This window comes from Vigna umbellata, chromosome 7, assembly GCF_029865625.1.
Source record: "Vigna umbellata cultivar VRB3 chromosome 7, Vumbellata_1.0, whole genome shotgun sequence".
NCBI classification, from domain to species: domain Eukaryota; kingdom Viridiplantae; phylum Streptophyta; class Magnoliopsida; order Fabales; family Fabaceae; genus Vigna; species Vigna umbellata.
In genome coordinates, this window is record NC_142171.1 from 6,553,884 (window position 1) to 6,566,204 (window position 12,321).

At 27.9% G+C, this 12,321-nt stretch overlaps 1 protein-coding gene across 1 annotated transcript; it reads left to right on the forward strand.

Annotated features, from left to right (window-relative positions):
- The first annotated feature begins 3,600 nt into the window (after positions 1 to 3,600).
- Positions 3,601 to 6,648, forward strand: LOC148195034 (laccase-15-like). Its single transcript, XM_088094059.1, has 6 exons — positions 3,601 to 3,742; positions 4,264 to 4,415; positions 4,521 to 4,765; positions 4,865 to 4,993; positions 5,134 to 6,078; positions 6,201 to 6,648. The coding sequence occupies exons 1-6, from the start codon at positions 3,644 to 3,646 to the stop codon at positions 6,329 to 6,331; spliced, it is 1,701 nt and encodes a 566-aa protein (XP_087950185.1). The 5' UTR covers positions 3,601 to 3,643; the 3' UTR covers positions 6,332 to 6,648.
- Positions 6,649 to 12,321: the final 5,673 nt, after the last annotated feature.

The window sequence follows — 12,321 nt, forward strand, 5'->3', positions numbered from 1 at the left end:
AAGTGATTGAGAATATTTGAAGAAAAATTTTGTTGTTGTTTATTTAAGTGAATTTGGAAGTAAATTTTTTTAATTTGTCACGTCAATCAAATCCTACACCAATTCTCAAAAATGTTACTTCCAAATCCACTTTCATTTACCTCCAAATTTAGTCAAATAAACAAAAAAAAAATTTACTTTCAAATCCTCTGAAATTCGCTCAATCACTTTCCCCTAAATCCATTCCATTGAAGTGAACAAGACATTAAAGTTTAATTAGATTGGTGGTATGGTGTTTTTTTTTTGTTGTCTTATAATCCATTGGGGAAGATTTCTCCAATTATTTCCCTTTCGAAATTCTACAAATAAATGTATAGTTAGAGTATTGATATTTTTATTTCTATATTGAAGGACTGGTAAATAAAAAGTCAATGTAATTAAATGTAATTAATTTTAATATTGACTAAGTTATAATTAAAGTATAATTATTTATAATTGGATCATAATTAGGTTGTTGTAATCAAAATGTATTTTAAAACATATAAATATATGAGATAAGAAGATAAATGATTTATATTTACTGTTAAATTAAGAAAATTAATATCTGAACTATTAATATTTTGTTAACTGTAATACTTTCTCTAAATATTTTTAAAGCAATTTGGACGAACGAATTTGAAGATTGAAATAATCAAAGACTTAAATTACAAAACAACATTTTAAAGCGTAAAAGACTCATCAAAATTGAACTGATAACCTTGATTGTTTACTTGAAAACACTTACAAATCTTTTTCATTTTAAATTTAAGCTTTTAATTGAGGTTATAGTCCCTCTAGTTATTAAGATACTAGGTCGAGAACGAGGTTATCTTCGTAAGAAATCCATTGATATACATATGGTTTCTCATTAATTCGTTTGGCAAATGATATTTGCGCTATCAAAAGAAAGTATATAGTTCGGTACATTATGAAATTAATTGCAATAATATATAGTTATTGAAAACTAATTTGCAAACATTTATGTAGACTTTATATTATGTTCCTTTTTAAGGTTGAGTGGAGGAATTTGTACACAAGCTATCCAACCATACAAAATACAGGTTGAGGTTGAGACCCGTAGGCCTATTTATTAAATATTTTAAATAAAAAATTATATATTTTAGATGCTAATAAAATTATGCCGTATATATATATATATATATATATATATATATATATATATATATATATATATATATATATATAAAATTGTCATTATTGTTTGAGTAAAAAAACTCATCTTAGTGCACATTGTATTAATTTATTTTATGGGGTGTTTGATAAAAAGGTGTTTTCATATAAGGAAATAATCCATCCTTATAATTATGATATTTAAAATATGATTGATTAATTATAAATATTCCCGTAAACATTTATACATTTTAAAAATAAAGAATAATACATTATACTTATTCTTTTATCAAATGATTCAATAAGAATTATATAAGATTTTTATTATAATAAAACTTTTCTAGTAAACTTGAATTAAATATAATTACTTAAACTTTAACATCTTAATTAACTTTCATATTAGATGTAATTAATTAAGCTGTGACATCTCAACTAAACTGGACAATTATAAAAGTTAGTTTAGTTATCTAAACACTTTTAAGAAGAATCAAAATATAAAACATATCCTGTCAAGTCCGACGTCCATATGGCCCACATCAGGGGAAAATATTTAATCTTTTTCACTGCAATCGTGTGGATAGGAGTGTACGTGAGTTGAGACAATTCAATTTATGATAAACAAATAATTATTTAAAATTGATTTATTTATTCAATCTAGTTCAATAGAAGCTTAAATTTGACTTGTTAAAAAATATTAAATTTAAATTTGTTCATTTTTATTTCATTTAGAATTTGACTAATATTTTTGTAATTTTTTTTAAAGTTTTATTAATACATCTTCTTAAAATTATTTTAATAATAATCTACTAATATAAATATGTATAAACTTTATTTTTCTTAGAAAATTTATTCAGACATTAAAAAATGTTATTATTTTATACAAATGCAACTCAGTAATAAAACATGATCAATGTTAAAATAGGTGTATCAATAAAACATAAACTTGAATGTTAAAACCAACGGTAATATGAAAAATAAATCGTGATAAAATTTGATATTTTTTAGTGATATAATACTTTTCATATTTTATATATAAGCAAGTTATTTGATTATTCATAATCCAAATTATTTAAAATTTAAACTCGGCTCGTTTAAACAATTAAACTTAATCGAAAAAGTTTACTTATTTATTTAATTTAACCAATAATTAACCTATATAACTTTGAATAATTGAGAAATAATTTGGATCATTTACCCTCTACATGAAAGTACATTCAAAGTACAGATCATAATATACATAATGAAAGTTCAGAATTAAAAATAGCAATAAAACAGTCAACTTTTATTTTGATTAAACCATCATAACTTCTAGTATCATCTAAATTAGTAATTCATTATGGGTTTTTAAGAAAGTTGTTGTTGCAGTGCTTTCATTACAGTTTATTTTGGGAAAAATTTTATTTGTTTTCGACGGTTTGAATACGAACACGAACAATGATTATTATTCATTGTATTACATAGTAGTCAAACTAATATGAGTAAGTTTATTTATCGCATAATACCAACACAATTATATGTAGAGAAAAACAACGAATCACACAATTATAATTGGAAAAAAAATAACTAACCTTGAACGACAACTATGCCAACTTTTTTTTTATCTTGCACTTGATCTGCCTCTCATTGTGTTATATTCGTTGAATGAATTGCAAAAATTACACTAGTTAAATCCGTTTATATAACAATGAAAATACATAAAATTGAGGTTCTTACAAATCAAATACTTTTGAGATGTATGTGTGAGAGGGAAGATCTTGAAAATCGAGTAAAACCATACAATAATGTGATCAATGAGATAAACTACATGTAGCTATCAATGACGTTTGAATTGAAAATAGTCATTGTTAAAATTGAAAAGAATGATTATAATTAGAATACAACAAACTGAACTTAAACAGGTATGTTTTTAAATATCTATATATAAATAAAAAATAAAAAATAAAATAACAAATATGGTGTATGCCGGGGTCGATAACCAATTTTACAATATATAAGCTAGTTGATAGTTCTTAATCTAAATTTTTTAAAAATTAATTTCGACTCATTTAAACAATTAAAGTTAATCGAAAGTTTAAACTTATTCATTGAATTTAACCAATAATTGACATATAAAAGTTGAATAATTGAGAAGTAATTGGATCATTTACCCTCTACATGAAATTACATACAGAGTATAAATGATAATATACGCATAACTAAAAGTCAGAATTAAAAATAATAAGTCAAATTTTATTTTGATTAAACCATCTTAACTATTAGTGGTTATGGCATCATCTAAATTAGTAATTCATTATGGGTTCTTAAGTAAGTTGTTATTGCAGTGCTTTCAAGAACTCTTCAGCTCAAACTGCCTTAGGAAGATTCTTATCTGACAGTGAGGTTGCACCAATATTTGAAGGCTTTAACTCTATTTAAATCTTGCATCCCATACAAACCCTTCCTGCAGAAAAGTTCCGCATATAGCAAAAACTATTAGCATAATTAGGATTTTTTCATGAAAATGTCGTTTGGCAAGAAACTGTTCCTCCAAGTTCTGTGGTGTTTCTCCTTCATAGGTCTTAGTTCCCAAACACCGACTCCTTACACTTTTGTTGTGAGTACCTTCACATCCTATCCTATTACTGTTGCAGAAATTGGTGAAACTGTTATACGAACCATTACGCTTGTGAATATATTTTTCAAAAATAATACTTTCATAATAAAATGTTATTTTATAATAATATAATAACATAAATACATGATTAATCAGTTAAAATGGTGAATATTTTTAATAAATAATAAATGTAATAATAAATAAACTTTTTTTATGTTGCCACTTATAAATTATAGACTGAAATATATATTTTTCGTTTATTTTTAAAATTTATGCTAATAATAATTTGTAATCATATATAGTTGAGAATATAGATAAATTTATTAAACTATATTATTATTTTCATGGTATTTTTTATTGTAATATTTATTCATCCGTAAGTTACTTTTTCAAGAAGGGTGTTATTGTATTTTTCAAAAAATTATAATTTAACATATATTTATGCATTGAGCACAGATTTATTCACAAATAATCAGCAATAAACCAGTGGATATTAACTGATCAATTTTATTCCCTTGCAGGTGAAAGAGGCCCAGCACACAAGACTGTGTTCCAGAAAAAACATGTTGACTGTGAATGGAAATTTTCCAGGACCAACTATCAGAGTCCACAGAGGAGAAACAATCTTTGTTAATGTTTATAACAAGGGCAACTACAACATCACTTTACACTGGTATTGAGTTTCCGATCTTAACCATTTTCATGACCTATGGAAAATACAACACCATGGATAAAGCTTAATAAAATGCATAGCTAACTCTAACTCATTTATGCACAGGCATGGAGTGAAGCAACAAAGGAACCCATGGACAGATGGTCCTGCATACATCACTCAGTGCCCCATCCAACCAGGAAGAAAATTCAGACAAAAGTTGGTTTTTTCTTTCGAGGAAGGGACCGTCTGGTGGCATGCTCATAGTGACTGGGCAAGAGCCACTGTCCATGGGGCTATCTTTGTTTATCCAACCAAGAATAGCCCCTACCCTTTTCCCCAACCTCATGCCGAGATTCCAATCATATTTGGTACGAAAAAAGTTGTTTTGATTTGATCGAAATTGCCAGAACAAATGCATGGAAACATGGTTGAAAATGGAACAATATGTGTTATTCATTCATATGCAGGAGAATGGTGGAAGACTGATGTAAACGAGGTCTTCACTCAATCTGTTGCAACCGGAGGAGCTCCAAATATATCTGATGCTCTCACTATAAATGGTCAACCTGGGGATCTCTTTCCTTGCTCAATGACAGGTACTCACAGGTCATAGAACGATAATCATAAGATACAATCTATAATTATGTCCAGAAACATAGTGTAATCTGTTTCTTCTTTCAACTGTTTGTATCTTTGAGGTCAGGCTTTGAATTCCATGTTTTCTTTTAATTTGCAGAAACGTTCAAGCTACATGTAGAGCAAGGCAGGACTTATCATCTCCGTGTTGTTAACGCGGCAATGAATCTCATTCTGTTCTTTTCTGTTTCCCAGCACAATCTCACTGTTGTTGGTGCCGATGGTTCGTTCACCAAGCCATTGACAAGGGATTATATTTGCATATCACCTGGACAAACAATGGATGTGTTATTGCAAGCCAATCAAGAGCCTAATCATTATTATCTGGCGGCAAGGGCATACTCTAGTGGGGTTGGTGTTGCTTTTGACAACACCACAACCACTGCTAGAGTTGAATACAGTGGCAATTACACTCCATCTTCATCTCTTTCATTACCTTACCTTCCCAACTTTAATGACACAACTGCAGCTTTTGACTTCATTACAAGCTTGAGAGGCTTACCTGAGAGATACCCCCACCAGGTCCCAACAAACATCACAACTCAAACAGTGACCACTGTTTCTGTCAATACTTTGCCATGCCCTGGGGGCAGAACCTGCCAGGGACCAAATGGAACCATTTTTGCTGCTAGCATGAACAACATAAGTTTCGATACCCCCAACATTAACATACTAGAAGCCTATTACTACCATGTCAATGGGATATACAAAACGGGATTTCCCAGATTCCCACCCTTTATATTTAACTTCACTGCAGACTTTTTGCCTTTAACATTGAATATACCAAAGCGAGAGACTAGGGTTAACGTGCTGAACTATGGTGCAACGGTTGAAATTGTATTCCAAGGAACAAACGTTGTTGCAGGGATAGACCATCCGATGCATCTCCATGGGTTCAGTTTCCATGTCGTTGGATATGGGTTAGGCAATTTCAATCAAAGCAAGGATCCCGTGACTTTCAATCTCATTGATCCTCCTTATTTGAACACAGTTATTGTGCCAATTAATGGTTGGACTGCTGTTAGGTTTGTGGCTAGCAACCCTGGTATGTGGCGTGGGATACTGCGTTTGTGTTTGTGTGCGTGTATATAATTCTTAATCTCCGTTTCTAATTTTATTAGCGGACACTGTTTTGTTGCATGAACTCATGTACCTTTTAAATGACAGGAGTATGGTTCATGCACTGCCATCTAGAACGCCACCAAGCTTGGGGCATGGAAACAGTGTTTATTGTGAACAATGGAAAGGCTTCAAATGAAACATTACCACCACCACCGCCAGACATGCCCCCATGTTGAAGAATATCCTAGGCATTTTATGTTTATTGATTTTTTCTCCCTTTGATTTATTCTGTGTTTTTTATACTGAAAAACAATACTTTAAAAGTTTGCCACAAAGATGGGATATGATGCAAGATACTGAGTTTATGGGGAGTTACTGTTGATAGAATTTGAATTTAAATTATTGTTACGCTTAGTTAGACTCAATTTTAATTTTATAAGTTGTTTTTTATTTTATAAAATTGTTTCCTAGTTTTATGTACGAGTGTTTGTATACTTTATCTCATTTGAGAAGAAAAGATGAATGAAGAAAGTAACAATTATTTCCGGATTTATTTTAAAGTTACTATTAAAGTTTCTCCACTTGTAATACATTATATTTTTTTCACATGAACAATAGCACATTTCAAATATTATTCTTAATTATTTTTTTTGTCACAAAAGAAACACATTTTTGTTTTATCTTATCTTGTTGGTTTGAAAGAGAGAAAACAAAGAAGAGAGAAAACAAAAAAGAGACAAAACAGAGAAGAGACAAAACAGAGAAAAGGCAAAACAGAGGATACACACTCAAGGAAAAGAATTTTGATGGTAAAAATATTATCTACACTAAGTGTATGAAAAGAATAAATGACTTTTATTTATAGAATGTACAAGATTCTAAACTAAAACAATTTAAAGATAGAAAAACATACTTGAATTAATATAACATTTTTCCTTAATTCAAGTATTAAAGTTAACCAAGCCTAACTCAGATATTAGGATATTAAATTTGTCCTTCTTCAAAGGTTTAGCAAAAATAAGTTTAATACGTAAGTGGGTGGGGGCACTAAATCAATTTTTAACCTTCCATTGTTAACTAGTTCCCTCAAAAAATGAAATCTAGTCGTTATATGTTTGCTCCTTTCATGCGACACTGGATTATTAGCCAAATTGATTGCTGATTTATTATCTACAAACAACTGGATGGGTCTCCTAAATTCCACCTTTATTGTTGTCAAAATAGATGCAAGCCACGCAGCTTGGCTTGCAGCGAAAGATCCAGCTACATATTCTACCTCATAGGTGGATAAAGCTACCATTTGTTGCTTTTTACTGTACTAGGAGATCGATGCACCCATAACTTGAACAAAAACTCAATAGTGCATTTCCTGTCACTGTTGTCCCCACATTAATCAGAGTTAGACCAAGACATCTAGAACCAACCTTGTTCTAGGTACCACTGTTGGTTTGAAAGAGAGAAAACAAAGGGGAGACAAAACAGAAGATATACACACTCAAAGAAAAAAAATTGGTAAGACATATTATTTAGTAACTGTATAAAAAGAATAAATGACTCTTATTTATAGAGTCTACAAGAATGTAAACTAGAACAGTTTAAAAGTAGAAAAACATACTTAAATTAATATAACATGTCATTCAAGAAGTCACTTATTAGAAATTTGAAGAAAAAGATTCTCCATGTTTTGTCATTTTTTTTCATTTGTCAAGGTGTTTAGTTGTTGTTTTATTATTTTTGGCACATTTGAGTTATTTACAAACTTCAATGTTAATAGTATCCTTTAATTTGGTCCCTAATCTTAATCTTGCATATAGTATATTCGCATATTACAAATTGAAGTCAAAAGTGAGAGAAAGCTCAAAAATCAAACATCACAAAATCATTTTCACTTTAAGGCCAAAAGCAACAAAATCCATCCACCGAATATGAAAAATTCGAAGTAAATTTAAACATTGGAGTTAAAATAGATAAACGAGTAATGTTGATAAATCAAATTGAGTAAAATAGATAATTAGGAAATATATTTTAAATTTTAAACTTTATTTTTAATATGATATTATTTTTTTCCAATTTAGTACTATTATATAAAATGATAGTAATTATAATAAAATTATACATGTTTAAAGATTCATTTATTCGAAATAAGAATATATTTTTCATTAAAAAAATGAATTTAATATAAATTTGTAATTCGAAAAATCGGACCGAATTAACTCGCAATCCCATATCCAACTCGACCAAATCAACCCTATCTTTTCATATGCACAACCTCCAATGCTCCAAATAAATTTCAAAAATATAAATACACTAAATCTTCTGTGTATATTTCTTTAATGGATAACAAACTTATTTTTATAAGTAAATTCAAATGTATATATATATATATATATATATATATATATATATATATATATATATATATATATATATATATATATATATATATATATATATATATATATATATATATATATATATATATATATGGTTTACATGTAAGTTTTTTTTTTCAGATGATTAAAGTATTAAGTTTTAGAAGAAAAAAAAATCATCATTCATAAAAAAAACATATTTTAAAAAACATTCATAAAAGATAAAAAACATATTTTATTTTTAATTTAAAAACAAAAAATTAGAAACATTCACCTAGCTATTCACCTAGTTCTAAGTTATATTCTTCACTTATTAAATTTGTTTTTCTCTCACCCACACACCAAGATGATGAAACGTCTCTAAAAAAACTCTCTAGGCCAATTACCATTTTCTTGGCATGTAATTATACTTATGAAAATTTGGAAAAAAGTTCAACCTGAAAATACAGTAAAATAAAAGAAACATGAGTAATAATTTTATTTTTCACACTAGTAATGATTCTTTTGCAAATCAAAATGATTCTAAAATTTAAAAACAAAATTTAATAACAAAGAAAAGATATAACACAACTCTTCATTCAAAAATCAAAAATAAAAAATTAACATCAACGTCATCAATTATTTTGTTATTAAAATCACAGTAATCCAAGATATTTTATGTTTATTGATTTTTTTTTCCTTTGATTTATTCTGTGTTTTTTATACTGAAAAACAATACTTTAAAAGTTTGCAACAAAGATGGGATATGATGCAAGATAGTGAGTTTATGGGGACTTACTATTAAGGTTTCTCCACTTATAATACATTGAACATATTTTTTTCACATGAACAATAGCACATTTCAAATATTATTCTTAATTATTTTTTTTGTCACAAAACAAACACATTTTTGTTTTATCTTATCTTTTTCGTTTCAAAGAGAGAAAACAAAGAAGAAACAAAACAGAGAAGAGACAAAACAGAGGAAAGGCAAAACAGATGATACACACTCAAGGAAAAGAATTCTGATGATAAAAAATATTATTTACACTAAGTGTATGAAAAGAATAAATGATTTTTATTTATAGAGTGTACAAGATTCTAAACTAAAACAATTTAAAGATAGAAAAACATACTTGAATTAATATAACATTTTTCCTTAATTCAAGTATTAAAGTTAACCAAGCCTAACTCAGATATTAGGATATTAAATTTGTCCTTCTTCAAAGGTTTAGGAAAAATAAGTTTAATATGTAAGTGGGTGGAGGCACTAAATCAATTTTTAATCTTCCATTGTTAACTAGTTCCCTCAAAAAATGAAATCTAGTCTTTATATGTTTGTTCCTTTCATGTGACATTGAATTATTAGCCAAATTGATTGTTGATTTGTTATCTACAAACAACTGGATAGGTCTCCTAAATTCCACCTTTATTGTTGTCAAAATAGATGCAAACCAAGCAACTTGGCTTGCAGCGGAAGATCCAGCTACATATTCAATCTCATAGGTGGATAAAGCTATCACTTGTTGCTTTTTACTATACTAGGAGATCGATGCACCCATAAACTTGAACAAAAACTCAATAATGCCTCTCCCGTCATTGTTGCCCCCACATTAATTAGAGTCAGACTAGCCCATTAAGACATCTAGAACCAATCTTGTTCTAGGTACCATTGTTGGTTTGAAAGAGAGAAAACAAAGAGGAGACAAAACAGAAGATACACACTCAAAGAAAAAAATTTTGATAAGAAATATTATTTACTAACTGTATGAAAAGAATAAATGACTATTATGTATACATTCTACAAGAATCTAAACCACAACAGTTTAAAAGTAGAAAAACATACTTAAATTAATACAACATATCTTTATCTTTCTAGAAGTCATTTATTAGAAATTTGAAGAAAAAGATTGTCCGTGTTTTGTCATTTGTCAAAGTGTTTATTTTTTGTTTTATTATTTTTGGCACATTTGAGTTATTTACAAACTTCAATGTTAATAGTATCCTTTAATTTGGTCCCTAATCTTAATCTTGCATATAGTATATTCGCATATTACAAATTGAAGTCAAAAGTGAGAGAATGCTCAAAAATCAAACATCACAAAATCATTTTCACTTTAAGGCCAAAAACAACAAAATCCTTTCCACCGATTATGAAAAATTCGAAGTAAATTTAAACATTAGAGTTAAATTAGATAAACGAGTAATGTTGATAAATCAAATTGAGTAAATTAGATAATTAGGAAATATATTTTAAATTTTAAACTTTATTTTTAATATGATATTATTTTTTTCCAATTTAGTAGTAATTATATAAAATGATAATCATTATAATAATCATTATTAGAATTATACATGTTTAAAGATTCATTTATTCAAAATAAGAATATATTTTTCATTAAAAAAATGAATTTAATATAAATTTGTAATTCGAAAAATCGGACCGAATTAACTCGCAATCCATATCCAACTCGACCAAATCAACCCTATATTTTCATATGCACAACATCCAATGTTTCAAATGAATTTCAAAAATATAAATACACTAAATCTTCTGTGTATATTTCTTTAATGGATAACAAACTTATTTTTATAAGTAAATTCAAATATATATATATATATCTTACATCTAAGTTTTTTTTTTCAGATGATGAAAGTGTATTAACTTTTTAGTAGAAAAAAAATCATCGTTCATAAAAAACATATTTTAAATACATAAGTATTTTAATAATTTTTATTTTTAATTTAAAAAAAAATCAGAAACATTCACCTAACTCTAATTACATTCTTCACTTATCGAACTTGTTTCTCTTTCACTCACACATCCGAAGATCATGAAACGTCTCTAAAAAGCTCTCTAGGCCAATTACCGTTTCCTTGGGATGTAATTATGCTTATGAAAATTTAGAGAAAAGTCCAACCTAAAAATATAGTAAAATAAAATAAATATGAATAATGATTTTTCACACTAGTAACGATTCTTTTGCAAATCAACATGATTCTAAAATTCTAAAATTCAAAAACGAAATTTAATAACAAAGAAAAGATATAACACAACCTTTCAATCAAAAATAAAAAATCAACATCATCAATTATTTTGTTATTAAAGTCACAATAATCCAAGAGATCTAGATCATGAATATGGAAATGAAAATTTTGGAAGTTCTTCCTTACAATAAAATGTCAACAATCAGCAAAAAAAGTTTCTGAGTGGTTCTTTGCTGCCTGATAATTTTCTTTTTTCCAAAAAGGTTTTCAGTAAAGTTTTGTTCACTTGAATGGATTTTGGGAAGAGTGATTGAGGAGGTTTGAGAGGATTTGAAGGTAAATTTTTTTGTTTATTTGAGTGGATTTGGAGGTAAGTGAGAGTGAATTTGGAAGTAAAGTTTGTGAGAATTAGTATAGGATTTGATTGATGTGACAGATTAAAAAATTTACTTCCAAATTCACTCTCACTTACCTCTAAATTCACTCAAATAAACAATCAAAACTTTACCTTCAAATCTTCTCAATCATTCTCTCCCAAACCCATTCAAGTGAACAAAGACTAACGGAGACCTTAGAACTTATCATTCTCAATCACTTTCTTGGAAATGAAGAATTTTTTTCAAAAGGATTTGAGCAAACTGAATTGTCCAAAATTTGTAGCTACTACACATGTTGCCCAACGTCTGTGACACTGTGTTTTGTGCTTATCTTTATCACTTTTATATTTTGGATTTTATTTAACATACTGTACAGTTGCACTGGTTTTATTAGGAAATGAAACATGATTACTAATAATTTCTGAAAATTTGGTATATGCCGAAAGTTTGGTTTTATTGATACGAGATTGTGAGAATATTAGTTATTTTGTTAATAAAGTGATAAACAAA

What these genes read in the sequence shown, in the direction of transcription:
- LOC148195034 (XM_088094059.1), top strand. Translation starts at nt 3,644, where the DNA reads ATGAAAATGTCGTTTGGCAAGAAACTGTTCCTCCAAGTTCTGTGGTGT. An exon ending in TACAACATCACTTTACACTG is followed by an intron (nt 4,416 to 4,520) that starts GTATTGAGTTTC and finishes ATTTATGCACAG; the next exon opens with GCATGGAGTGAAGCAACAAA. An exon ending in CTTTCCTTGCTCAATGACAG is followed by an intron (nt 4,994 to 5,133) that starts GTACTCACAGGT and finishes TTTAATTTGCAG; the next exon opens with AAACGTTCAAGCTACATGTA.